This window comes from Periplaneta americana, chromosome 7 (genome assembly GCF_040183065.1).
Source record: "Periplaneta americana isolate PAMFEO1 chromosome 7, P.americana_PAMFEO1_priV1, whole genome shotgun sequence".
Lineage (NCBI taxonomy): Eukaryota > Metazoa > Arthropoda > Insecta > Blattodea > Blattidae > Periplaneta > Periplaneta americana.
This window is the reverse complement of record NC_091123.1, coordinates 159,296,573-159,323,295: the sequence shown is the minus strand read 5'-3', so window position 1 is coordinate 159,323,295 and position 26,723 is coordinate 159,296,573. Positions and strand designations below refer to the sequence as shown.

Below are 26,723 nucleotides of genomic sequence, written 5' to 3'. Positions count from 1 at the left end.
TGGCAACACTGATGTCGGCTGATCTGTCTACAGTAGTGTGATCTGACACCTTCGTGTTTCTGCTATAGCTTGACACGAGAGTGAAAAAAAATCCCGTAAATGTAGAAATTGGGAAGAAGCAGAGAATGAAAACGCATTATCAGTAAGATATCGAAGCATTTTATGGCATAACAAAAGTTAAATATAAACCCTGTGCGTGAGTATCATAACTATAAGTAAGATGAGCTGTGAGGTGTATTTTGACAACTGACAAATGCAAGTTCTGATTATTGTAATGTAATAATTTTACTCTTTTTCATACTATTAAGAATTGAAAGGTGGAATGAGACATTTATGTTAAATTGTCATTTATCGTGTTTTTCAAATAGTCTTACATTGCACAATTCAAACACAGATTTTCAGTTTTACCGGTATTTAGTACACGACACCCCTCTTGTAATTTAACCTTTATCTTTTCATGACAACTGTGTAAATGTATCTACAAACAAGTAATGGGATCCAGACCTGAACTAATACTTTTTTTTTCAATTACAGAAACAAATTAATGACTGCCGGTTTACACTTTTAAATACATCTTGATTACAATAATAGTTGTTAATAAGCGTTTACAAGTTAGCCTACAATAATGAATGGTTTCACAATCAGGGAAGCCAGAAGAGAAGACTGTAGAGAAATCAAGAGGCTGATACAGGCAAGTTCTATAACTTAATTGATACCGCAAGTAAATAGCATTTCACTTTACTCAGATGGCGAGTTTTCTTTAATAATGATTTTATCCTCAAAATATTTACGTTAATAATTCCTGTAATACGTATGTTGTACATGCATATTTAATACTAGTCCCTAAAAAAGTTTTATTTTTGTTGCGGTAGACATGCACATACAGTACTTATCCGAAATAAAAATAATATAATAGGGGTGAGTGATTATTATTTTTATTAGCAGGGATATAGATTGCATTTCTTTAATTGCAATAGAAGAAGTCCTATCTATACGACTACGGTATATGTCTTCGAAGCAGTGCCTTCCTTTTAGACCAATATTATCCTTTCGCTTTCTTCTTAAGTACCGGTATAGGCCTACGTTTTCCTCTTTCCTTCTCTGAACAAGTTGTGTAGGCTAGATGCAATATTGTTTTTAAAGCTCTTGAATTTCTGAATTTATTCAGTAGAGAAAAAATGATAATGGTGATGAGAATAGAACAGTGATAGCTATAAATTGATATGGAAATGAAATAGAAAAAAATTGCTCCATATCTTCGTCCATCACAAATCTTATGAGATCTGCGGGAAAAGATCTGGAACCTTAAGGCTCGTCTCCACTATTAAACATTTAACAACAACATGTTAAATGTTAAATTGTTTACCGTTAACATCCCAACATGTTGATTGAACATGTTAATGATAATTTCATTTAACACTTTGTCCACACTGTTAAACATGTTAAACTTGACTTTCTTTGCGTAGTCCACCATAAACATTCTATGAGATTTTAATGTAGGTAGTGTCTTATTTTTAAATCTTGGACAATGGACTCAGATGATGATTTGACTTTTGTAATTGCCTCTATTGCCTGTTACAAGTCCTTGAAAAGGAAGAAAATGAGAATGTGTGTGGGGGAGTATCTTAGTAAAAGACACTATGCAGAAGACATTCTAAACGAGCTTAAAGTTGAAGATCGATTTTGATTCAAAAACTTGCATAGAATGTCAGAACACGATTTTAATGTAGTGCTGCAAAAAATACTTCCTGGTACATCAGAGGAAGACACAATTTAAGAGCAGCCATTTCATCTCAATTAAAAAAATTACAGCGCGATTGATTGATACTATCATAGGACCTACGACATGATAGATGTTAAAGAAGCGTGTAATATCGTATAATTATTCTTTCCGAAGTTTTACGAACGTTAACATACATCACCAAATACGACCATTAATGACGTCAACATAGCATTAACGTTTAGCGTGCGACGAGAGTGCGAAAACTCTCTATTGTATTCTGGAGAACAGTTAAATAATAATTCCAGTTCTCTAAAACAGTCGGCCTTCTTTATTTTGTCTCTGTATTTTTTTGCAGACACATCCCACAAACAGGGCCTTTCCATCAGTGCATTAATTTTATTATAATGTATTTTCTTTCGTCCATTCCATTACTTCGAACAACTTACAGCCAACACCAAGGACCAATGATAGTATACAAATGATCAAGATACGCGCCACAAAATCGGAAGTTAGTTGTTGCTATGGGAACTATACGAACTTTTGCCGAACTGTACCGACGCTGCACGAGCAAATGAATTGACTTGACATGTTTTCCATTGCTGCTGGAAAACACGCCAACATGTTAAGAGTGTTAACTTCAACATACTCGGTCAACATGTTAAGTCAATTGAGACTTGAAATGTCTATGTACATGTTAAATCCAACATGTTATATTTAACATGTCGTTGTTAAATGTTTAATAGTGGAGACGAGCCTTTACATAGTAAATTGTCTTAGAACCATGGACAAATTTATTCTTCAGGAAGAAAAACGTATTTTCCATCCAATGTTTCAAATCTCATACGAATGTTCTATCAAGCAATAAACATAAGTTTTCCTAGAGTTGGCGCCAACCTTTCTTTATGTTCAGAATATAATTTGCTAAACATTCAATATGCATGTAAATCCAGGTTATAATAATATGAGTTTACAGTTGGGTATTAAATTCAGTTTGACCATGCTGTTGAAATGTTATAAACTTCCTGTTCCATAAATGAATATGATTTTAGAATTCATAGTTCTGGTATTGCTGTTTGAAATTGTTAAACAAAATAAAATACCTATAGCATAGTGCCTGATAAATATGGAACTGAAAAATAAATTAGGTACAACTATGTTTTTTGATAAACAAAATCCGGTGAAAAATGGCTAAAATTTAATTAAATCATTAATAAACATGTAACTATTAGGCCTAAACATATTTTATTATGCTTTGAGTTTCAGTTGTTTTGCTTTTGATTTTTTCAGTAAAGATGGCAGATTGCACTGAACCTTTCTTTTGACGAAAGTTAGTTTATAGTTTTCATTCTTTTGCTTTATTTATTTTAATTGTGTTAATTTTTTCCTTCGTTTTATGTATTGTTTCCAGGAGCTAGCAGAGTTTGAAAAGATGGGAGATGTACGTAAAATAGATACAGATGGTTAGTATAATAACAATAATTACAGTACTAAAAGAAATTAATTGAATATTGTATGAATCACTTTATAGTTCGAGTCTGTATTTCGTATTCGAACCCAAAATCATTTAATCTTAATAATATTTTTAATTTTATAAAAAATTGAATTATGTGACTATTGTGACGCTTAGAATTTTTAGTCTGATAAACTCAAAAATAAACATTACAAAAATATTTTAAAAAATTTGTATTTCGATCAGAAAATCTATCTATTGTGGCAAGTATTTCATCAAAACCTGTGTGTTTAATTCAGTATAATTTATATTGGAAATATTTTCTATTCTGAAAAATAATATTTTATTATTTAAGTATAGTATGTAGCATCATTTACTTCAACAATTGTACTGGTAATGAAACCTTCGACAGTGTTGAACATAAATTTCACATGAAATTGCAGAATGTACAAAAATTAATATGTTTTAACATAATATAATTATGTCTCTGTATGGGCACATGTCTGTATTTACTCCACCAAATACCGAGTGATTAATCATAATTTTACACCCATTTTTATTTAGAAAAAAAAAATAGACTGTACCACCTGTTCATACTTCTTCCTTTCAATTCGATTGATATTGCCAGTGATGAACCTTGATCTCTGCTAATTTAGTTGGTACGGTAGAGACAACAACACAGTTGTGGAGCAAGAGGATGGTATGTTTACAGTACCTTCGATCCCCTGAATGCAGAACATTCATTGAATGTATAGTCAGGACAAATAATCGTTGCAAGAAAAATATGATTGATCACTCATAGGCCTACATGTATTTTAAATTTGTCGAAACAGATTGTTGTACATTCATTTTATGTCTTACATCTAATTCTGAATCAGAGATGATGATGATGATGATGATGTTGATGTTGATGACGATGATGATAATTGCTGATAATAATGATGATGATATAACTTATCTTTTGAAATGTTGTGAGTTTGTATTTTCTGAGGATATATTTTAGATAATTCTGTAGCAAATATGATATATACAGTATATAATATTGTTTATACCGGTATATATAGAGGTACCATTTTTGCTTCGGGAATGTCCATGCATTGTAATTAAATCATCATTGTATTTGTAAATTTAATATTAATTGTAATTATAGAACCCATTGGCATCAATCGTTCCGATGGCAAACGTTCAGATATCTTAACTTTAACACCATGGTCCAAAGGCAAATCACTTTTATGGGATGCCACTTGTTATAACACCTTCGCTTCTTATTTGCCCAAAACTTCCAAACTCGCTGGGTCAGCCGCTGCATCTGCTGTTACAATTAAACGCAATAAGTATCTCGATCTTCTGGATAGATATAATTTTGTCGTTTTCGCCGTAGAATCTATGGGCCCATGGTGTTCCGAGGCGAAGTTGTTAACTTCTGATATCGGCAAGTATTTATCAGCACTTAACAGTGACTCTCGCTCTACGGCTTTCCTCCACCAAAGAATTAGTATTGCCATTCAACGAGGGAACGCTATAAGTGTTATGGGGACTTTTCCAGAATCTAAATCGTTGGAAGAAATATTTTATTTCGTGTAGAGCTGTAGAGAGTATTTCGCATCCTTTAGTTTTGTTGCTTAATTGTAATTGTATTCTTAACATTGTAGTTGTAATCCCCTGCTAGAGGGGAAGAGAAGGCCTGATGGCCTTATCTCTAGCAGGTTAAATAAATCTATACTAATAATAAATCTGTAGCCGAAATTTTTCTGGTAATTTTCGATTTTCCAAAAATAATTGGTCCTAACATATATAATTAACCACCCTGAAACCGAAAATCGCTTTTTTGAAATTTTTGTTTGTATGTCTGTCTGTATGTTTGTTACCTTTTCACGCGATAATGGCTGAACCGATTTCGATGAAAATTGGAATATAAATTAAGTTCGTTGTAACTTAGATTATAGGCTATATGGCATTCAAAATACGTTATTTAAAAGGGGGTTATAAGGGGGCCTGAATTAAATAAATCGAAATATCTCGCTTATTATTGATTTTTGTGAAATATGTTACATAATAAAAGTTTCTTTAAAAATGATTTCTGATAAGTTTTATTCTCAGAAAAATTTTGATAGGACTGATATTTAATGAGATAAATGAGTTTTAAAATTAAAATAACTGCCATCTAAGGCGGTGTATTGAAATAAAAAACAAATGACTTCGTCTATAAGGGGCCTTGGACACAACACTCGAAAGCTATGAAACATAGCCTACAGACAATGTTTCTGTGCTTGTATGAAGTAATATAAGAAGCTAAATTAACCGATTTGTATAATTAATTATTATTTCATCATTGGAAAGTGTAGTTTCTCTGGATGGACATATTGCTATAATGTTATTACAGTAACTTGTGAGTGAATTGAGGACAGGTAAGATTAAAATAGCTTCTTATGCACAGAAAACTTGATAGGTTATTCTGTATATTCATTTCCTGTATTTCTTATAATAATGTTTATGAACATATTCATTTTTATCTCAGAGAATTAACGAACAACGAGAGTGTATTGATTCAGTATGCAGTAATAGTATGTTAGCTTAGCAATCCATTATTTTATAATTCAAATTTTAACTATGCTCAATTGAATCGTGTTAAAATACATAAAATACATATGCAATAAATGCAATGCAAAAAAATTGGGTAATGAGCCAAGCAGATTATTTTGCGCTGTTGTAAAAGTTGTTCCTCCTGAGATTCAAGAGCTCCCACAACAAATTAAAAACTTTCTAATTCGAGTACATCCGTTATCAACACACTTTTTCATAATATAATATAATATAATATAAACATAATAATAAATCTGTAGCCAAAATTTTTCTGTTAATTTCCGCTTTTCCAAAAATAATTGGTAATAACAAAGAAACATGTTAAAGGAATTGTCATTGCACGAAATGAGTGGTCTCTGGATGAAAATGATCGCATTTTAATATTTTAAATACAATTTAAATTAAGTAACATATTAAACGATTTATCCATCTATCAAACACGAATGTTCCCTGGATCAAATGTCCTATTTTAATTATGTAATTACTTTATATTTATTTCTAACGGGTGCAGCGGAGCGCACGGGTATGGCTAATAAATAAATAAATAAATAAATAAGTTAATCTGTGGTGTACTACAGGGCTCTACTTTAGGACCTTTTTTCATATTCGTCATAGATGATGTCTGTACAAGAATAATAATTTCTGACTGTTTGTTATTCGCCAACAATTTAAAAATATTACATGTAATCAAAGTATTACTGACTGCCAATGACACTGACGCAGTTGTAAAGTGGTCTGAAGACAATGACATGAAAATTAATGTTTCTAAGACTAATGTCATAACTTTACGAGAAAAACTACTTCTTTTAAATTAAACTGTTATTTAAATAATATTTAAATTAACAGAACACACTATGTTAAAGTCCTTGAAGTATTCTTTGACAGTAAACTTTATTTTCAAAAGTATGTTGATTATACAATTATGCAAGGAACTGGACAGTAAGCAATTCAGTGCAAGGTTTGTCTTTCAATTACAAGAGGACGAAAACGCAAATATATAGGCCCATTATAATGCTAATATACAGTGTAGAAGTGAAATAGCATTGCAGATGTCCAGAGCGAATAGTTCATGTTGTATGTAACAAAAAACTATAATATCATATTGGTGGAAAGTTCATAGTTTTTTCCCAAATGTTTAACAGTCTCTTATTTGGTAACTATTGCGAGTAGGATCGTGATTTTTTTCCACATCAATAAGAAATCTAATAAAGAATAATTGATCCCTCTGACATATTTCAATAGCGTGCACAGTTTTCGTGTTAATTTAATTTTAAAAACGTCTAAATTCAAACCATTGCACAATGTGAGCAAGTGGCAATGTCTTGGTAAAAAGCAACTCACCTATTGAGACACACCGAGTTCGTTGACTTCTTACATCTGTATCACAAGTAGAGTGTGTTAGCAGCGATGTTGCTGGACTGCTGAAACTTCAAACTTAATTTTCTAATTAACTGTGTATTTAATCACAAAATGTAATACAGGTTTTCTATTCATTTACGTGTACCCTATCATCCCTTTCAATCTGGAAGGTTATTTCACTTCCACCCTGTATTTATAACAAAAATATTGCAATAATGGAAAGTAAGGATGCTGCAGACATGCATTGAACGTCAGAAACAAAACCAGTCAGCAAAATGGACTTTCTCAGAAAGTTGTGTAAAATTCAAGAAAATCGAAAAAAAAAATCATTCTGTAAGGCATTTTTAAATGTTCAACGTTTGAAGTTCTATAAATACATAAACACCAGTCTTTTCATGGTACAATCATTTATAGAATAATAGGGACAGAGAAAAACATCGAATTCCAATCGTAATCCATTTCGAAAATGTGTGTACATCGGTTTTTCAGAAAGTCGACTAGATAAGTTATATACATAATTTATTTAAATTATTCATATGTTCTCTTAATACGTAGATATGTAAGTAAGATAATAGAGATTTAATGTTATTTCAAGTTATGTATCCTTATAGAGATGTGCAACTTAGGCTTGATTACTAGGGAGCGGATTTTTTATGTGCTAAAAAATTTAAATATATTTTTTATGTGCTAAAAAGTACGAAAATATTTGCTAAAAACAAAAAAAATATTTTTTTTTAATATGACAAAAAATACCTTACTTAGCTTGGAAAAAAAAAATATTACTAAGTACTCACCAACCACACTTAAGTGCTAGTAGTTGGCCGAGAATTGCAGTGAACACCAAAGGTCATCTCCAAATTCTCCATCACAAATTCATACCGATTATCTCTGAACGACTTATACTGTGAAACGATCTTTCCACATCACAGGACGTCGGACGTGCATATTTAAAGAGAGAAATGTCACAAACACATCCACTGTTTTTCCCAAACACATTCTGGAATTTGTCCCTTAGTACTTGTACTTCTGAACCTGGTAGCGAGTCTAGTTTAATTTTCACAGCACGCACCTCCATGTTTCAGACAACAGGTTTTTGGATGTTTCGAGTTTTTTTATGGTGTCACACGAAAAGCTTAGATTTGCTAATAGGAAAGCCAAATCATTTTTTAAACAACCATCTTTCAGTATATTGTAAATTTATTTTGTAACAACAATGTAATTTATTCGTCACACCATAATTCCTTTCTACAATTCACCTTAAACGCTCTCGTCAACAATTGGATTTTCACTCAACACAGTATTCGTTATAGCACTCCACTGACGGCAATGACAATTTACTTGGACTAGTACGAACAACAATGAACTGTTAATCTTAACTAATATTTACAAAGCACTATTTACAAATCAGAACTATCAGTTCTCAGTTCACAGTTCTTCTAGCTCAGTCACTCGAGTTCACAGTATCTCGAACCACAGACCTTCAGAGACAGTTCACTGTACTCGAACTCAGGTCCCTCCAACTGCGGTCCACTGCACTCGAACTCAGGTCCCTCCACTGCACTCGAACTCAGGCCTTCGGATGCTGACGCAGATGCGGACGCACACTCGAGTCGAACTCCGGCACACAAGTCTGGCTTGCTTGCTCTGGCTTACTCACTGACTGAATAACTGAAAACTCTATCTCGTTCCTTCGCGTCTGTAATTTATAACCACAGCGACGTAGCCTCGAAAGTTCCACGCGTCTCTAGAGATGGCACTCCAGAAAAATCCAGAGCCCTCTCCTCTCTACCAGCACCAGATGCGCGCGCACTCTCTCTCCACTCTCTCGCCGCGTAGGACCTTTCCCCTTACTTCTCTCCGCCGCGCGCTGTCCCCGCGCGATCTGCTTTCTTGCGGGACGCTGGTCGTGAGTTCGAATCTCACGTCGCTGTCACAATATCTTGAAGGATATCGATTGATGAAGCCTGATGACAGGGAATCACAACAAGATATATTGCCTTACTTGATGGACATGACCGAGAGGCGAGAGATTTGTTTAAATTAAATAATGCTCATACCCGAGACCTTATCTGTTGTGTGTCACAAAGTGTGGAATGAAATCATCTTCAGCAACAATAAACATTCCTAATTATGTATTGCAAGATCTCTCCTCCTTGTCCACGTTAATTTATTCTCTAATAATAACACTGATATCAAAACTTACATTATATAAAACAGTCGTAAGACCAATTGTGCTTTATGGCAGTGAAACCTGGACTCTGTCGAAGAAAATGGAACAACAACGGATGACATGGGAAAGAAAAATTCTAAGGAAAATCTGTGGTCCTAAATATGAGAATGGGCACTGGAGAATTAGATATAATACAGGACTGAAAACTCAATATAAATCTCCAGATATTGTTGCTGAAATCAAAGCCCGTAGGTTGGAATGGTTAGGACATGTAATCAGGATGAATGATCAGAGAATACCAAAAAAGATTCTAAACACAAAACCAGAAGGCAGGCGCAATATTGGCAGACAGAAACCAAGATGGTTGGATAGAGTGGAGGACGATTTAAGGACTCTAGGCGTGAGAAGATGGAGGCAGAAGGCTCTGGTTGGACAGGAATGGACCAAGATCCTAAAGGAGGCCAAGGCTAGACTACAAGGGCCGTAGTGCCAAAGAAGAAGAAGAATAACACTGATATGCTGCCTAGAAGTTCTCAGAACTTGAGGCGATAGTATTACAAAAATGGATCATGGATACACCACACAGCGCTTAGAAACTCGAAGCAACCAAGAATTCTTAAAAAGATAACGTACTGTACTTCTGAGTGACATAATTCATTTAGTTTTAAAATGTTTAAAAGTTCTTGTAAAAAAAATTATTTAAGTAAAAAATTCCAAGATTTATGTGTTTATAACAGATTTCCTGAAAATATGTATTTACATAATTTTTTTGTGAAAATATTTGTTTTTATGTGAAATACAATTCGGGTTTTAAACTTGAAACTTCATAATTCGAAATTTTCTCGGGCTTCCAGCCAGGTCATAAGTTGATGATCCACCGACGTTTCGAGGATGTTCATCTTCCTCATCTTCAGGGTTAAATGATATCTGAGGGTACCTAGCTCCTTAATTTATAGTGCCAGAGGGAGTCAGCCGAGGAGCTGTGCGCCAATTGGCTGTTATTAGTGCGGACCGCGGCGAGAACGTTGCCGATGTGTCGTCTTGCTTTGTGCTTTCCGGCTGAATGACCTTGGGTCTCACGGTGGGCTCGGCGGACGAGTTAGGTACCCTCAGATATCATTTAACCCTGAAGATGAGGAAGATGAACATCCTCGAAACGTCGGTGGATCACCAACTTATGATCTGGCTGGAAGCCCGAGAAAATTTCGAATTATCACGTCACCAGGAAAGCTTCAGTAGCTATTTGAAACTTATGTTCGGAATTTTTAACATTGTTAATTGTGTTTTGTCACACGCAAAAATAATATTTAATTACATAGAAATCCGCTCCTTATTGATTACTTATTTTAGGAACAACTTGTAGTCTACGTAAGTGGTAGGTATGTGGTTGTAGCTTCCTAGAACTTTCGTGCACACGGTCGATAGTCCACCGGTGCATACACACCTTTGATTATATGTCCGTCTGCTCATGCCATGCGATCAACATCTAGTATGCTATAGTACCATTAACCTTACATCCACGGGGCCAAAACCGCCAGACCTGCTCATTACTTTGGTTTTAAGATGATCAGTTGAATATTGAGAACTAGATGAGATAATTTGATCTCACCAGTGTAATGGAAATGTTTCTTATAATAGACTTCCAGTGTTTCTTCGCCTTACAAACTATAACAGCATAGAGCCCACCATGTTGCATTAATATCTGTTTCAGGAACTGGCAAATTATTCACAAAAACCAGAAGATGCAAAAGTTGAAACACATAGTAAGTATATTACTGTGACATGAGCATTGTACTGATAACATGAACTACTGCCAGTCAGGTAGAAGATGGTCACAGATTCAGGATGGAAGGTGATGCATTCGCAAGAATAAAATTAATATCCACTGAGTTTGTACACAACTACGTTTTACTTTATGTGTGTATGATTTTGTTTCATGACATGATTTTTTAAAATCATATCCTCTATTCATAATGTTACCGTTTAAGATTTGGTATTACAATATAAAATGATTCCTTCATATGTTTGTATGTACATATATAGAATTATTCACTTTCAGCAAAGAGCGTAGAAAGTAGATTCAGTTTAAGTGTGCACTTTGCTATTTCGTTTTCATATCATTAGTGAGAAATCTTTTGCATGAAAGCTCTCATTTCTTTCATTTCTTTCATTTCCGACGTTTGTAATTTATATCTTTGGGATAAACAAATTGATTTCATGTGTACAAGTATAAGAAAGAGAATTTATAAATTCATAGTACTTCGAAATTTTATCACTAAGGAGGCATTGAGAATAATATTTTTAGCTGTAGTACAATCATTAATACAAATGCTATAATAAATTGGGGTGGAGTAGCATCATCTGTACTTAATCCATTGATTTTATTACATGGAAAATTAATAAAAATTTGTCTGACCGAAAATATGGATTACCCAACAAATTTAATTTCCCATTAATTGAGCCTAAATGTCATACAAGTGCAACTCTTAAACATGGTGCTAGTTTCGGCCCAAGACTTTATAATAAAATTACAAACCATTTTCCAAATTTGAAATATTTTAAAATTAAAGCTTTTAAAAAACAGATTTATAAAATTATTCATGATATTACATAATATTAACAAATGTATTTTTTATCTTTTATTTCTGTCGACTATATTCATGTTTTTATTGAATATCAGTGGCTTCTGTCTGATTGTGAATTTATATTAAATGTGTTTTTTCTCTCTTTTTCTCTTTCTTTTTTTGCTCTTGTGTGTTATTTATTGGTTTGAATTAGTTACTTACTGTACTGTATTTAGTAAACTGTCCTTGTAAATTTTATATTATATTATTGGCTAAGACCACACCGTACATGAGCTTGGCTCTTACAGTAGTGGCTAGAAACATTTTTGTTTTATAAATTTAATTTGTACTTACTAGCTGGTTAAATAAAAAAAAAATAAATAAATAGACAATATATTTTTAACTTTCTAATATGCCTATATAGAAGTTATTTTAAGATCCAACATATTACAATAATGAAAATATTATTATTATTATTATTATTATTATTATTATTATTATTATTATTATTATTATTATTATTATTATCACTGACTTCCCTGTTTAATCTGCTGATATTTCAGCATTATTGCAATAATACCTAAGTAAATTTATTACACATGGTTAATTTTATTTTTAATTTCGTATTTGTTGGACAATAACAAATGATATAGCATAAAAATATGCCTGTGCTTGGTGAAATGAGGCCTGAATTTTCTGGATGGTTTAAATGCCGAGGTTAGCCTATTATGTTTTGCATTACGCAAATGCATGCTCTATTAATAAATTCTGGACATTACTGCACTTTGTTTTCTGTGTTTTAGTGTTGGAAGAAGACGGATTTAATTGTGAGCATCCATATTTTCACTGTTTTGTTGCGGAACCATCTCCTGAAGATGGCGGTGATGCTATTGTTCCAGACAACGGTGGAGAGTCTCCTGAGATAGGTAGTAAAAGAACAACAGAGTTGCTTGTATTCTGTCATTAAGAAACAAGATAATTTTGCCTCCATTGCCATGATGGGAGCTCATAATTCTGAAAGTATTAAGATATAACAACATATATTGTTAAAAGTTGTGTTGAGACCCTTCTATAATTTATTAAGTTACTACTGCTCTGTAGTGGCATAATGACAGAGTACTTTAACCTTAGAAAGCACAAGTATATTATAGAATGCTAGAAGAGACAATCTAGTGTGTAATCTGAGAATGTGAATCATTCAAGTCTCAGATAACTTATTTTATATCTTAAATCAGAGGCAAAGAATACTACTATAGCTTTCAAATTTAAAATTTCAGTTGTGTTTAATCAATTCTGTCGCTTGAATGAAGTGCGTCTTGGGACAGAGGTGCTTAGAGTTGGCCTATTATGCCCATAGTGCTTTTCTTTTTCCTCCATTTCTAAAGGTTATAGTGAATAATTTTCACAAGAATTTGAAATCATCAGCCAGTACATCCATTCATTGCACTGGCGTAGCTCAGTTGGCTGAGGTGCTTGCCTGCCGATCAGGAGTTTCACTTGGATGTGGGTTCGATTCCCGCTTGGGCTGATTACCTGATTGGGTCTTTTCCGATGTTTTTCCCAACTGTAAGGCAGATGTCAGGTAATCTATGACGAACTCTCTGCTTCATCTCGCCGAATTCCATCTCGCTATCACCCATCCCAACGACGCTAAATAATCTAGTAGTTGATACAGCATCATGAAATAACCAAGTAAAAAAAAAATGAAACAGTTTTATATAATTTACCCTGCTATGCAAAATATAATTAAGCCTACTTTTAATTATATATCTGATTCATAAATAAAATTAATATAATAATAATAATAATAATATTAATAATAATAATAATAATAATATTAATAATAATAATAATAATATTACTATTAATTTAATTTATTAGCCAATATTTTTGGTTTGCCTTGCGATACAGAATAGCTCACAATAAAATTTTTAATGAAAAATTATATAAGCAGGTTTCAAACAAAAGAGATTAAGACATATGAGAAAAAATAGAACCTAGACAATTTAAATTGAGTGTACTCCATAAAGATGCTTGTGAAATATCGCTACAGAAAATTTTATTATGGTAATTGGTAGTGACGATGACATCTTGAAGATCTCTCTTCAGCTTGTATTTTTCCCTCCACTTCACAAAGGTTTTCAGAATGGTGCCTCTCGCTCCGAAGAAGAGACCGGTGACTCTGATTTTTTTCAGTGTTATATTTTGCTGATAGGTACTGAATTGTGGACTCGTAGATTTTCTTTTTCAGTTCACTTCAGATGGTTGAGTGGCTGAAATTTGAAATCTGATCGTAAGATCAATTATTTCGGCTGTCTGTTTATTTCCGTTTATAGCTATGGTATGTTGTTGTTTTCTAATGCCAGGCATTTGACAATAAAGTCATTTGATCTCTTGCACTCCAATATTTTTCAAAGATATTATCATGACCAGCCACAGAAGCACAGATTTTGAGGTGTTCCGAATCCATTTCTTGGTTTGAGTTGCACAATGGGCAGTTAGGGGACTGATATATTCCAATTCTATGCAGGTGTTTGGCCAAACAATCATGGCCTGTTGCCAATCTAAATGCAGCTACAGACGATTTTCGTGATAAATCGGGAATTAACTGTGGATTTTGATGCAGAGAGTTCCATTTTTTCCCTTGGGATTGTGTTATCAAATTTTGTTTGTTGAAGTCTATATAGCTATGATATTGATCCTATGATTGCTCCCACCATCAGCAATACAATGAACTTCCTCTTGGACTTCTAAATTTTTTAATCAAAGTGTATCTGCGGTCATAGAACATATGGTGTTGTGACATTTTATTCTAAATACTTCTTCGTGTGGGCAACTCCCAAGCACATGTGGTAAAGTTTCATACTCACTGCAGTGGGTTGTGCCTGTAGAGCGACCAGGGAGAGAACCTGTATCATTTAACATAAATGATGTTTTCCTCGTGAGGGGAATGGGGGAACCCACTCTTCCAAAAAAATCGACTTCTTGTGATTCACCTACTTATTCACTCAGGATATATGAGACGTTATGGAAATTAGGGGCGAACAGGCAATCGAGATTCTTTGTCAAGTCTCCCCTAAGATCCGCAGTGCCTCATATTTCGCATTGTAACAAATTGTTGTTATTATACTGCAATCAGTGGCGGTCAGTGAGGCATTCTGGTGGTGGTGCCAAAAAAAAAAAAGGTTGTACGCAAATCACCCAAGCAAAAGGTGATAATCACAGCTCACATTTACATTATGTTAAATAAAACATTAATTAAACCTGCTATTTTACCAGGTGTGCAGTTAATAATGTACTTAGTAACAGTTACAATAACATTTCCGAACCTAATAACGAAATTTACAGATACAGATAATGCAAAACTTTCTCAGTATTGTTAAATCAAATACAAATTACTTTTATAACTAGTAAAATTACTGGCAAAAACACAAAAGATGAACAGTGATATAGATAATAAATGAATACGTTTGCACTTTATTTAAACAGGCTGATGAATCCAAGGTAGCAGCCTGAATAACACATGTTCATGTCCTGCACATATCTCATGTATTGTTAACAAAAGCATCAACACTAGCAACAGTGTAGCGATATTTAGTTGCCGCGAAATAAAGCAAATATGACACAAAATTAACAAATAGTGTTACATAATATGAAAAAACTATTTATCTTTCTAAAAAGAACCATGACTATCTCTGCATTGAATATTGTTAAATGGATAATCATTTACACATTCAAATCCAAGTTCTATGCATTAGTTTTGAATGGTAACTTTACATTAAGATTTAGGCGCGGAACTTTAACTTGTGTGTTCGTGAAAGTCTGCGGTTGATGATTTCCTACCTAACGTCTCTAACAACCCTGCCATCTAGCGAAATTTCTGCATTACTGTGCTCTAGCGGGCAGAATGTTAACTACTGAGTCAAATTGAATTCGGCTCAAAGTCTGCCATAAGAAACGCATATAAACTAGAATCAGTAGCCTTTTGTACAGTGTTAAATGGACATAGACAGTGCCACACCAAACTGGCTCCAACGTTCGGAAAAACGCTGGAAGAGTGCGTCCCGATCTGTGCGCGCGCTCGTTCAGATGAAATACGAATAACGTGTAGAAAGAAATAAACAATTACAACTCCTTTTTAGGATATTATTTTTTGTTTCTTTCATTGGTGGTGCCATGGCACACTGGCACTGCCCCAAAAGCCGCCCCTGATTGCAATTAAAATATTATATTTTGAAAGCTTTGTTACATGTAACTCATTTTTATATTTTTGAAGGAGCATGTGGAAGCTCAAGGACAAGAGGAACTGAAGAATCTAGTGCAAACACGTTATTAGGATATGCACTCTATTTCTACACATACTCCACCTGGAAGGGGAAAGCTCTGTATTTAGAAGATTTATATATAACTCCTTCTTGCCGAGGACAGGGTCTAGGATCTGCCTTATTTAATAGAGTGGCTAAGGTAAGAATATTCTAATGTAAAGTTTGTGGCTGTTTCTTTTAATTTTCCTTCTTCCCCCCCCCCCCCCTCCCCTCCCAAATTTAAATTTAAATATACAGAATAAAGAGTATAATTACAAAACAAACAAGAGAAATAGAAATAAAATAATACAAGCAATATAAAAAAAGAAGATACAGTAGTATTAACAAAATTTGAGACCGAATGAGCAGCGTTCGTGCTCGGTCGCAGTTCAGATATAATATTAAAATAAAAAATAATAATAATAATAATAAAAATAAATAAGTAAAATAAAATAGGAACTAAAATATAATTACAGCGGCAATGGAATTATATAATATAATATTAACACTAGAGAAGAATAATATCGCACGTGAAAAGTAGGACTAATATATATTTCAAAATTATAGAATACAAATATAATATAGGTTGATTAATTCATACACATATGCTATAAATTTATTTAATCAAATTGAAGATATTAACACGTTTCTAATTTTCTTGTTATATGTTAGTGGGTTACATGTTAGAAGTTCTGGGTGTAATTTAGTTAAAGCATTGTACAACTGAGGGCCAAAATTAATGCTATGCTTTAGACCAGCAGATGTGAGACATTTAGGTTCTACTAATGTTGAATTAATATTTCGTCTTGTGTCATAATTGTGTGTCTGTAATACAAACTTATTACGATTTTTATGATAAAATTTTAACAGCGTATACTTATAAATTTGTTCAATATTAAATACATTAAATTCAGAATAAATTAATTTAGTTGGATAATCGAAACATTTCTTCAAACAAATTTTAATTATTCGTTTTTGTAGTAAATTTAACGGACTGAGATTAATTTTTGTACTTCCACCCCAAATACATTATAATTTTTTACTTTCGCATAATGTACAAACAACCATTCTAGATATTGTCACAAGTACAAGTAGGTAGGTGACACATTAATTATATATCAATATAAATAAAAAGCATAGCCTATAGAAAATGTTTGTAGGTGACACATTAATTGAATCGCACTTTTTAGAAAGGAACCAAGTCAAAATCTGCTGCTTTTCTGCACATATAGCAGAATAAAATATTTAAGACTTACATTATATAAAGATAATATGGGATTGAATTTAATGATAACAGAGTTTTGAAGAAAATTTTGTGCTACAATGGTATACATAAATTTCAAAATTTGAGACTTAGTTCCTTTCTTCACTGGAAATTGTTTTTGAAAGAACAAAATAAATGGACTAAGTTAACAACATGGAACAACTGGATAATACCCACGGCAGACCAATATCGATAGTCGACGCTACTCGCTGGCCACTAGTCGCCGGGCCGTACCGAGCCGTATCAAATAAAAGACAATCGAAATGGTGGCAGTCAAATTCGCGACTATATTCTTAAATAATTCACTCCATTTGTCAAGTTCAAGGTTTTATGCAGTACAATGGCGGTTTTTTGAATGCATTAAAAGAAAATGCAGATGTAGTAAGATCTTAAACTTGGTTATCACAAGGAAATGAACAGGAAGAAGGGTGTGTTTCACGGAATATTATTAAAATGACGGAAAGTAAATTTCCGGTTAATGTTCGCCAAAGCGTAAAGTACGTAATTATGACTACGTTGCTGTTTTATTTCTGGCCTAGAGAAAAAAACCTAGCCTTTTACGAAAAAAAATTTAGGGACCATGAAATTATTCACCACTTTCATTATAGGCCTATCATTGTTTATTAATATTACAAATCAAAAACTGTAATATTATATAATTTTAACTACTACATGGACGAATGAAATCAAATTTTATGTTGAAATTAAAAAGTTTCGTCAAATACATGCAAATGATAACATTAATATTACATAATATGTAAATGAACTTCATGTTAAAATCTCCTGTCACTTCCCTATCCCGAAACTAACCTAACCAAAGCTAAGCTAAGCTAACCTAACCTAACAAAGCTAACCTAACCAAAGCTAAACTAAGCTAAGCTAAGCTAACCTAACCAAAGCTAACCTAACCAAACCTAACCTAACCAAAGCTAACCTAACCTAACCTACTCCCATTCCTCGACCTCATATAAATTATCACGTGCAGCTCGCGACAGGATCATATTACCTGTCTGCGCATGCGCGGACTTGATTAATAAAAACCTGAACTAACCAAACCTAACCTTCGTATATGCAAGGTCTGTAACCGGAGCAAGAAGGGATCTCAATCATTTAATCTGCAATGTACACGCGAAAAATAAATTCAAGTAAGTATCACGCTCCCACTGCATGAGAGGTCCGTGCATGCGCTACAGCAAAACTGTTTCTGTCCCGAGCCTCTTATCTAAGCCAGTCATAATTTACTCGTAATATTTACGCAAATACACATTGTCGCTAACAGTGGTGCTGTCTCTCAATAATGTTCAGAACGAAGGAGGTAGACAGAGAGAAAAAAAAGAAATATAGCAAAACTGTTTTGTCTCGAGACTCTCATCTAAGTCACGTAATCTACTTGCAATATATTTGGCAAATACACCTTGTAGCTAACACTGGTGCTATCTCTCAGTAATGTTCAGAACAAAGGAAGCAGAGAGAGAGAGAGAGAGAACAAATTTCTCCCGCCAACTACGCCACACACCAACGTCATATTCTTATGTTGGTGACATTGTGTATTTAGTTAAATTTGGTGGTAAACGTAACAGCACGGTTCAAAGCGACCGTGGTAATTCTCCAGTTTAGGGAACAACATTTATTCAACACAGATCTACATGTATTTTGATTAAATTTTCATGTTAGAAATTTTAAAATAATATTATGAATCAAAAAATTAATTCAAAATGGACATGTTTCATAGAAAATTAACACATGTGAAATGACTAGTGGGTTTCATTCATGGTGCGCCAGGACCTGTGTAGCAGAATATGAAAATATTTCTTCGTAAAATGCTTCAGTATTTTCATCACTGACGTACTTCATTAGTTTCTTAAGATCTTCAATCTTTTGGGCATTGATGGGAACTTTTTCTTCTAGATATGCCTTTGTTAGTTCCAGTGTCAAACTCGTAAATTCCCCTTCCCAAGGTGAAACCTATTGCTTATATAACTCTTGATGTATGGGCGAGCTTCTGCAACATCAGGCGTTCTGAGCTGTATGTGAATTCTTTTCATACAGAGGGTGTGAAATGAACCTTTCTCTCATGAGAATTCTTTGAAGTTTCTTCCGATATGGTATTCTTTTTGAAAATTTTAGGCCACTATCTTATCAAAGTTACTGATCATTTTTCAGAGTCCATTTTGTATGGTTATTTCTATATATTATTTTATTGTATACACCCTATTGGGCCGTGTTATTCCTTTTCTGAAAACCCCAAAATCCCTATCACAAGGGAGAAAGGAGTGGCCTCGCCCAGGAAAATAATGTTTTATAGTTTTGAGTCTTCCAGAAGCTGGCAGACCAAGACAAAACCCAACTATTGTATGATCCTTGTTTTGGCCTGGGCAGCTATCTGAGAACATGTGTATGTTTTTATCAAAATAGTAGTTCAAAAACGAACAAACATCATTGGATCCCTTTCGAAACTGTCCTTCCTAATACACGTACAGCACACATTGGTTGGATTTAAGATCATGAATGCAAAATATTGTGATGGCCACGTGAGGTTCGATCTCACGACCGACGGAGGAAGGGCTAAGTCAGCCGTGACGGGCAGGTTGCGCGCGCATCTGCTACTTGCCGAATGAGGAAGGAAGCAAACTGCTATGTGCGGAGTGAAGGGGGGGGGGACCCTCCCGAATCGTCCAGAAGTCCGTCGAAGTGGAGATATCCAGATAATTCGAGAGAGCTATCTCTGGACACCCGTAGAAATTTCTCGTAACTATGGTTTAGTTATAAAAGAAGAAACGCGAGTGAACTTGAGCAGTTCAGTCAGCCCGTCAGTAAGCCAGTGTTGTTACAGGCAGATTTGGACAGTAAGCGAGTTAGTCTTGTGTAGCAGTGAAGCCAGCTTCGAGACCAGAGCGCGACTTGAGTTGTGTCCGTAACTGTGGAGCCTGAAGCCCGGAGTTCGAGTGCAGTGGACCGCAGTTGGGGGACCTGAGTTCGAAGTTCAGCGGATCGTCTCTGAAGGTCTGGGGTTCGAGATTCTGTGAACGCGAGTGACTGAGCTAGAAGAACTAGCCAAGACAAACTAGCTGTGAACTGAGAACTGACAGTTCTGTGTTGTAAATAGTGCTTTGTGAATATTAGTTAAGATTAACAGTTCATTGTTGTTCGTAATAGTCCAAGTAAATTGTCATTGTCGTTTGTGGAGTGCAATAACGAACGCTGTGTTACTGTGTGGAGAGCAAATCCCATTGTTGACGGGAGTGAAATTAAATTGTAGAGAGTGAAGAGTTATTGTTGGAAGAATAAACTACATTGTTGTTCAGTATAAAAAATTTACAATATATTAACCTATAATTGCCTCATACAGAAGACTTCTTTGAACTGGTAATTGGGCGAAAGGCAGGTTTATAATACATATTATACTGACAACGTTCATCACGTCTTTGAATTTTAGGGGTCATCTTAGTGAAGTTACTGGCTCATGTATTGACGCACACAACTTTCTCTGTTATAAAAATACTTTAAGAATAAAATAATAATGATTATCTAAACAACTTATTACTGGTACTTTATAATTACCTATACAAACATTCATTGTTGTCTGTATAAACATGTTTCGTACGCAAGTCTAACAATATACCAAAAATTAATGTACCATAACAGAGTTACAAACGATATGTTGTCATATTTTCGATGTCCAAACGGTGAAGAAATGCACTAACTTCCTGACTTAATTCTTTTCTTTACCGTAGCACAAACATCACGGTGATGTTAGAGACACATGGAAAGATCTGACTAAGTTCCTTTATTCTCCAATCAATGTGTCTTGGAAGTAGTAATCATTTGGCTAATAAAAACAAAAATGGCAAATTTTGACTTAGTTCCTTTCTAAAAAGTGCGATTCAATTATACATCAGTACAAATAAATTGCATTCTGGTATAGGTTATTGCTTGAATACATATTTTACTCCATGGATGTTTTTGCGTTCATCCATGACCTCACGAGTGGTACTCAGAGCAACAACCGAAAGTCGCCAGAAATGGTTTTCATGCTTACGTCTTTATTTATTTTTTTTTCATTTCAGAGAGCTTTTGAATCTGGTTGCTGCCGACTAGATTTTGCTGTTCTCAACTGGAATCCAGCACAGGAATTCTATAAGGCAAAAGGTGCAGTTAACATGACTGAAGAAGAAGGTTGGCATCACTACAGACTCGAGCGAGAAGCATTGGAAAAGCTGGCATTAGGACTGCACAAGGCTGATGTCACAAATGAGTAATCTCTATTACTAAATCAAGTTACTGTGTTTAAATCATTCCTGTTAACGAAAAGTAGCATTTGATTTTATTTAGTAATTACATTGTATAATAATTAGATGTCATATATCTGTATTATGGGTATATTTAAGATAGATTATATATATTTCATTAAATAATACAAATACGCCAACTTAAAAGATATTTTTTAATCGTGCTGTACCAAACTTATGGTTAATGAAAGTTTGCAAAACTTTTAAGTAACATGGTGTGTGGATAAGCTTCAGGGCTTCTATCACGTTGTCTTGGTGTTATTGGCTGACGTTTCTACCGCTATGTTGTGGTCATCTTCAGAGCAGTTGTTGGATAAGGAAATAGTCTGCCAGCTCGTATATATATAGTAGTCTCGATGGGGGGAGTACTTGCGGTGATAGGTCGTAAGTTCTCCTTCTGGCATCTGATTGGTCCTATGTTGTCCAATCCGGTTGAGGTCTGTATGAAGGGGAGTATTCATATTAAATACTGGCCCTCATAAGGTCCGAAAGAGAGACCTTGATACTGTGCCCGATGTCCGGATGATGTCCCCACACAAGATTTCCCACTCATTAGTCAAAGTCAAAGATAAACTTCCATACCTCCAATAAGCCGGAATATACATGATCCTTTGCTCCTGCGGTTTAAAATACATAGGCCAAACTGGACGTACGGTGGAAGATAGAAGGAAGGAACACATCCGACTCTGCAAATACGGACCATACGAAAAATCAACAATAGCCTTACACTCAGCAGATTCAGGCCACGCCATCGAATTCGACAATATCAAGATAATAGATAAAGAAGACAAATTATACAGAAGACTGATTAAAGAAGCCTTCCACATCAATCAACATCCCAACAACATCAACAAGGACGAGGAGTTACAACTCAGCAACTCATGGGGAAGTCTATTCCAAGATCATACATAGGAACGAGAAGCCAGGTCTCCACATATATGTGGCGCCCCCCTTCATCCGGACATCGGGCACGGTATCAAGGTCACTCTTTCGGATCTTATGAGGGCCAGTATTTAATATGAATACTCCCCTTCATACAGACCTCAACCGGATTGGACAACGTAGGACCAATCAGATGCCAGAAGGAGAACCGCAAGTACTCCCCCCATCGAGACTACTATATATATACGAGCTGGCAGACTATTTCCTTATCCAACAACTGCTCTGAAGATGACCACAACACAGCGGTCGAAACGTCAGCCAATAACACCAAGACAACGCGGTAGAAGCCCTGAAGCTTATCCACACACCATGTACACCAGCCGCGGAAGCCTACGCGAACACTTTTAAGTAACATACCTATTAAATCTTTTTTACTGTTAGTGTTCACTCTCCCAATAGTAAAAGCAAAAATTGATAAATTAATTAGTCTGAAAAGAACAAAAAATGAAATGTGGTTAATTCAGTTTTACAAATAACTCTATTTCTGTAATTGAAAGAATTAAGTTTATGTAATATTGAAAGAAATGTATGATAAATTGATAATATTTGGTATGAAAGTGACCTTATGGTACATGAAATAACATTATACAGAAATCCAGTCTGCAGCATTGGACGTAGCAATGTGTTTGAATATGGCTGGCAGAATAATAGGGTTAATATATAAAAAAATATAATGTAATTTAGTAAGCAAAATGCTTGATTATTAATTATGTATATTCAGACGTGTGGTTAGAGCCAGTAGCACCTAAGAATGTGGGTACTTTGGTTTGAATGACATGGAAAGATGGAAAGAAAGCTAATATTAATGATACTCTCGAACCAAGGACAGTGCTAGCAAGGGAGTTTCGGTGTTATAGTGCACACACATCTACCTCCCTCCTCCCCCTCTCCACAAAAAAAATATTACAACTAAAACTTGATTCAGAACGCCTCTAACTTAATTTACTTACTATTTTAATAAATCATTGCTATATTCTGCTCTCTAATTTTTCTTGACAATTACTTTGCAGTAATTGTCGCTATGTATAAGCTTATATGTCTTATTATTTATTGTCTATAGACATGATAGAACTTTTTCTGTGTTTGTAACAAAAGAGCATCTTATAATCGATGTAATGAGACTGTGGCATAACAATTATATCACCTGACGCTAGATGACACTACCTCAAAGTAAATAGACCTTACCACAATCTAGTATATATAGTCACGAAGCTCAATACGTAGTAAATATGCATTCATAGATAGTTGCTAACCACTAGGATTGCTACTATCACCTCATCACAGACCAGGGCCGCCAACAGAATTTATGGTCCTCTATGCAATACTGTACTCGGACCCCCATTGAAAAAAGTAACAATTACAAGTTACCAGTTATTCTAACCATAATAATTATTTTCAAAATAAATAAAAGATAACCCCATATACAGATACGAACTTAAAAATATACACTTTTATTATCATTGAAAACTTTTAGCAAAACTTCACATCAGCACAATATATTCTATTCATAAAACATTATTCCTAAACACCTGTAATTTCTAACTTGCAGTCCAACATCAACAAACAACTCTCCTTGACTTCACTGAAGCAAAATCATCAATTATGTCATAAAAATTTAAAGATCTAGCAAGATCGCTCTCCAAACTAAGGAGGCAAGGTTACTCAGTTGTTCTTGACACATTGTTTATCTGAATACATTTTTTATTTCCTTCATTTTGCTGAAGAATCTGTCAGCATCAGCAACTGTCACAGGAATTGTATAGAATATTCTAATGGTTATACAAATATTTGGAAATAAAGTATCCAGTTTTAATTCCCTCAGACTATTTAGGAGATTCATAGGTTTCAGTAGGGTTGGCCCTAAATTAGAGGCATGAATTGATTTTAAATATTTCGTCTCATCACTGACCTCTTTGTTAATATCTTCATAATGTTTTTCACGCAGTCTAGCACCCATATTAATATCTTCCATTTTTTTCTGTATCTCCTTGTGCTTCTCAGCTCCCGACTTATGCCTGTACTTGTCCATTGTGCAGTTAAACTATAACCGGTAACACTGATGAACAGTATTTACTAGACAAACGACAACGAAAAGACGAAAGTTTCGACACGAAACATGCAATGTACTGAAAAAGAAACGTATCCTGCGACTTCAGTTTGAGAGAGTCCACTAGCATATTGTGGTGGGCCAACGGTAGTTGGTAGTTAAAAAGGACAAGCCAATAAATAATTGAACGTGTTCAGTACAAGCGACGGGAACATAGTTCAAGCAAATGCCGGGGCCCTCAATTGTCGTGTCGGTGAACGTTAATGCGGGAAACCGATATTCTATTATATAAAAGTCAATATTTACATATGAAGCGGTAACTTTTTGTATTAATTCTACTATTGTTGAGTTAATATGTCAGATTTACGTAACAAATATTCTTACAAAATTTTATAGTACCTGTATGTATCTACGAATAATTATTCATGATATTAAAAAGTAATCAGACTCACTTAATCTGATGGGCCCTTATTGCTCACGGGCCCATATGCACCCGCCCCCTTTGCCCCCCTTCTCGGCAGCCCTGTCACAGACAATGCGAAATAGTACCTGGACAGTATATTGTTCCTAGTACCCTCACAACTCAAGATTCGTGATTGTATATGCTAGACTGTGCCCTTACTTTTGAACAATAAAACTATAGATTTCAGCAACAAAAGATGAAAAGTTAATGACAAAGAAAGTAGTTCGTTGCATGCTGAGTGAAACCACGTAGAAAATGTTACTTATTCCTTGGCATCTAGCAGGGGTAATTGATTAAGTAGACATTTATTACCACTTTATTTTCAGAAATAAGGATATTATGAAATCCTGTGGGACAGAAAGAAATTAAATTTGTTCCTGCATTAGTGAGACGAGTATTAATGATAGATTTATGCCAGCAACTTCAAATCCTGAGTCTGTATGCTAGTCCAGGCTGTTTCTGCAGTGTGTAGTATTTTTACAGTCAACCAGACATGGTGACACACCCACCGTCTGTAGAGTGAGAAGTTAAAATGAAACATATTTTATAAGAGTGTTAATAAAAGTAGATATGCGAGAGTGAAATATGGACAGCTGTTTAGAATTTGATAAAATTTATATTTGTCAAACTTAACTATAATAAAATATAAATGTTTTAATGTGGCCTTTCTGTTTTTGATGTTATGTAACATGAGTAATTTATGATAATTTGAAACATTATGTTAAATTTTCGATAAATTAATTGTTTTATTGTTTTTTGATACAGATATAATCACATCTAATTGATGAGACATTATGTTAGCATTTAAACTGTGAGTGTATTTATGGTATTCATGTTAAGATGTGTGAGAGTAATATGTTAAAGTTTAAAAGAATGATAGAAATGTCATCAAAATTTGATTGTGAATTTCTTTTAAATGTATACACAGATAGTTCCCAAACAGCGTAGATCCCAATAAAATTTTATTGAAAGTGAGAGAGTATCTTGTTATTATACAGGGTGGACCATTTAAGTTGATACTGTACAATATCTCCAAAACTAAGCATTGTAGAAATAAATGTCTTAAATAAAAGTTGCTTGATATTATGGGGGAAAGTAAATTCCATTTGTCGTGTTTTATTTGGAGGACGTTGTGATGGTTATTTTAGGGTCAATTTAATTTTTTTTAAATAGGAACCTACATTTTTTATGTTGTTTTCTCATTCCTCATAAAAAACTAAACAACTTTTGTATGAAGCACTTTGCAATTGTTCTTACACCAATGTATATAACAACAAAAATTATGAATGACTGTGTACGAAGAGCGCAATGAATGGTTGGACCGCAACTTCCCCATCTTTGTCCGTAACGGTTCTTCTGCGCCTCCTTTTCTTTGGCTGGACACTGCCTTCTTCGGAGAACTGTTTTATCACATGATAAAATGAAGCTCTTGATGGAGTTCTTCTATCATGAAACCTTTCCGCATACACAAGAATAGCTTGTTCCACATCTCTCCTAAATGAAAATCATTTCCACCTTTTCTTGTTAGGTCCATTTCAACCCACAGACAACTGAGTATGCTTAAA

General features: G+C 34.4%; 1 protein-coding gene across 4 annotated transcripts; it reads left to right on the top strand.

Annotated features, from left to right (window-relative positions):
• LOC138703645 (thialysine N-epsilon-acetyltransferase-like) lies at positions 1-26,133 on the top strand. Of its 4 annotated transcripts, none has more exons than XM_069831703.1 (6): positions 1-142; positions 535-691; positions 3,132-3,183; positions 12,653-12,775; positions 16,126-16,313; positions 21,485-26,133. In XM_069831703.1, the coding sequence occupies exons 2-6, from the start codon at positions 626-628 to the stop codon at positions 21,674-21,676; spliced, it is 621 nt and encodes a 206-aa protein (XP_069687804.1). In that variant the 5' UTR covers positions 1-142; positions 535-625; the 3' UTR covers positions 21,677-26,133. The 4 variants fall into 4 exon arrangements, with proteins under 4 accessions (XP_069687804.1, XP_069687806.1, XP_069687803.1 ...); XM_069831705.1 differs by lacking the exon at positions 3,132-3,183 and adding an exon at positions 10,997-11,048 and having other exon boundaries at positions 11-196; XM_069831702.1 differs by having other exon boundaries at positions 14-196.
• Positions 26,134-26,723: the final 590 nt, after the last annotated feature.

What these genes read in the sequence shown, in the direction of transcription:
- LOC138703645 (XM_069831703.1), top strand. Translation starts at nt 626, where the DNA reads ATGAATGGTTTCACAATCAGGGAAGCCAGAAGAGAAGACTGTAGAGAA. An exon ending in AAATCAAGAGGCTGATACAG is followed by an intron (nt 692 to 3,131) that starts GCAAGTTCTATA and finishes TATTGTTTCCAG; the next exon opens with GAGCTAGCAGAGTTTGAAAA. An exon ending in TATTTAATAGAGTGGCTAAG is followed by an intron (nt 16,314 to 21,484) that starts GTAAGAATATTC and finishes TTTTCATTTCAG; the next exon opens with AGAGCTTTTGAATCTGGTTG.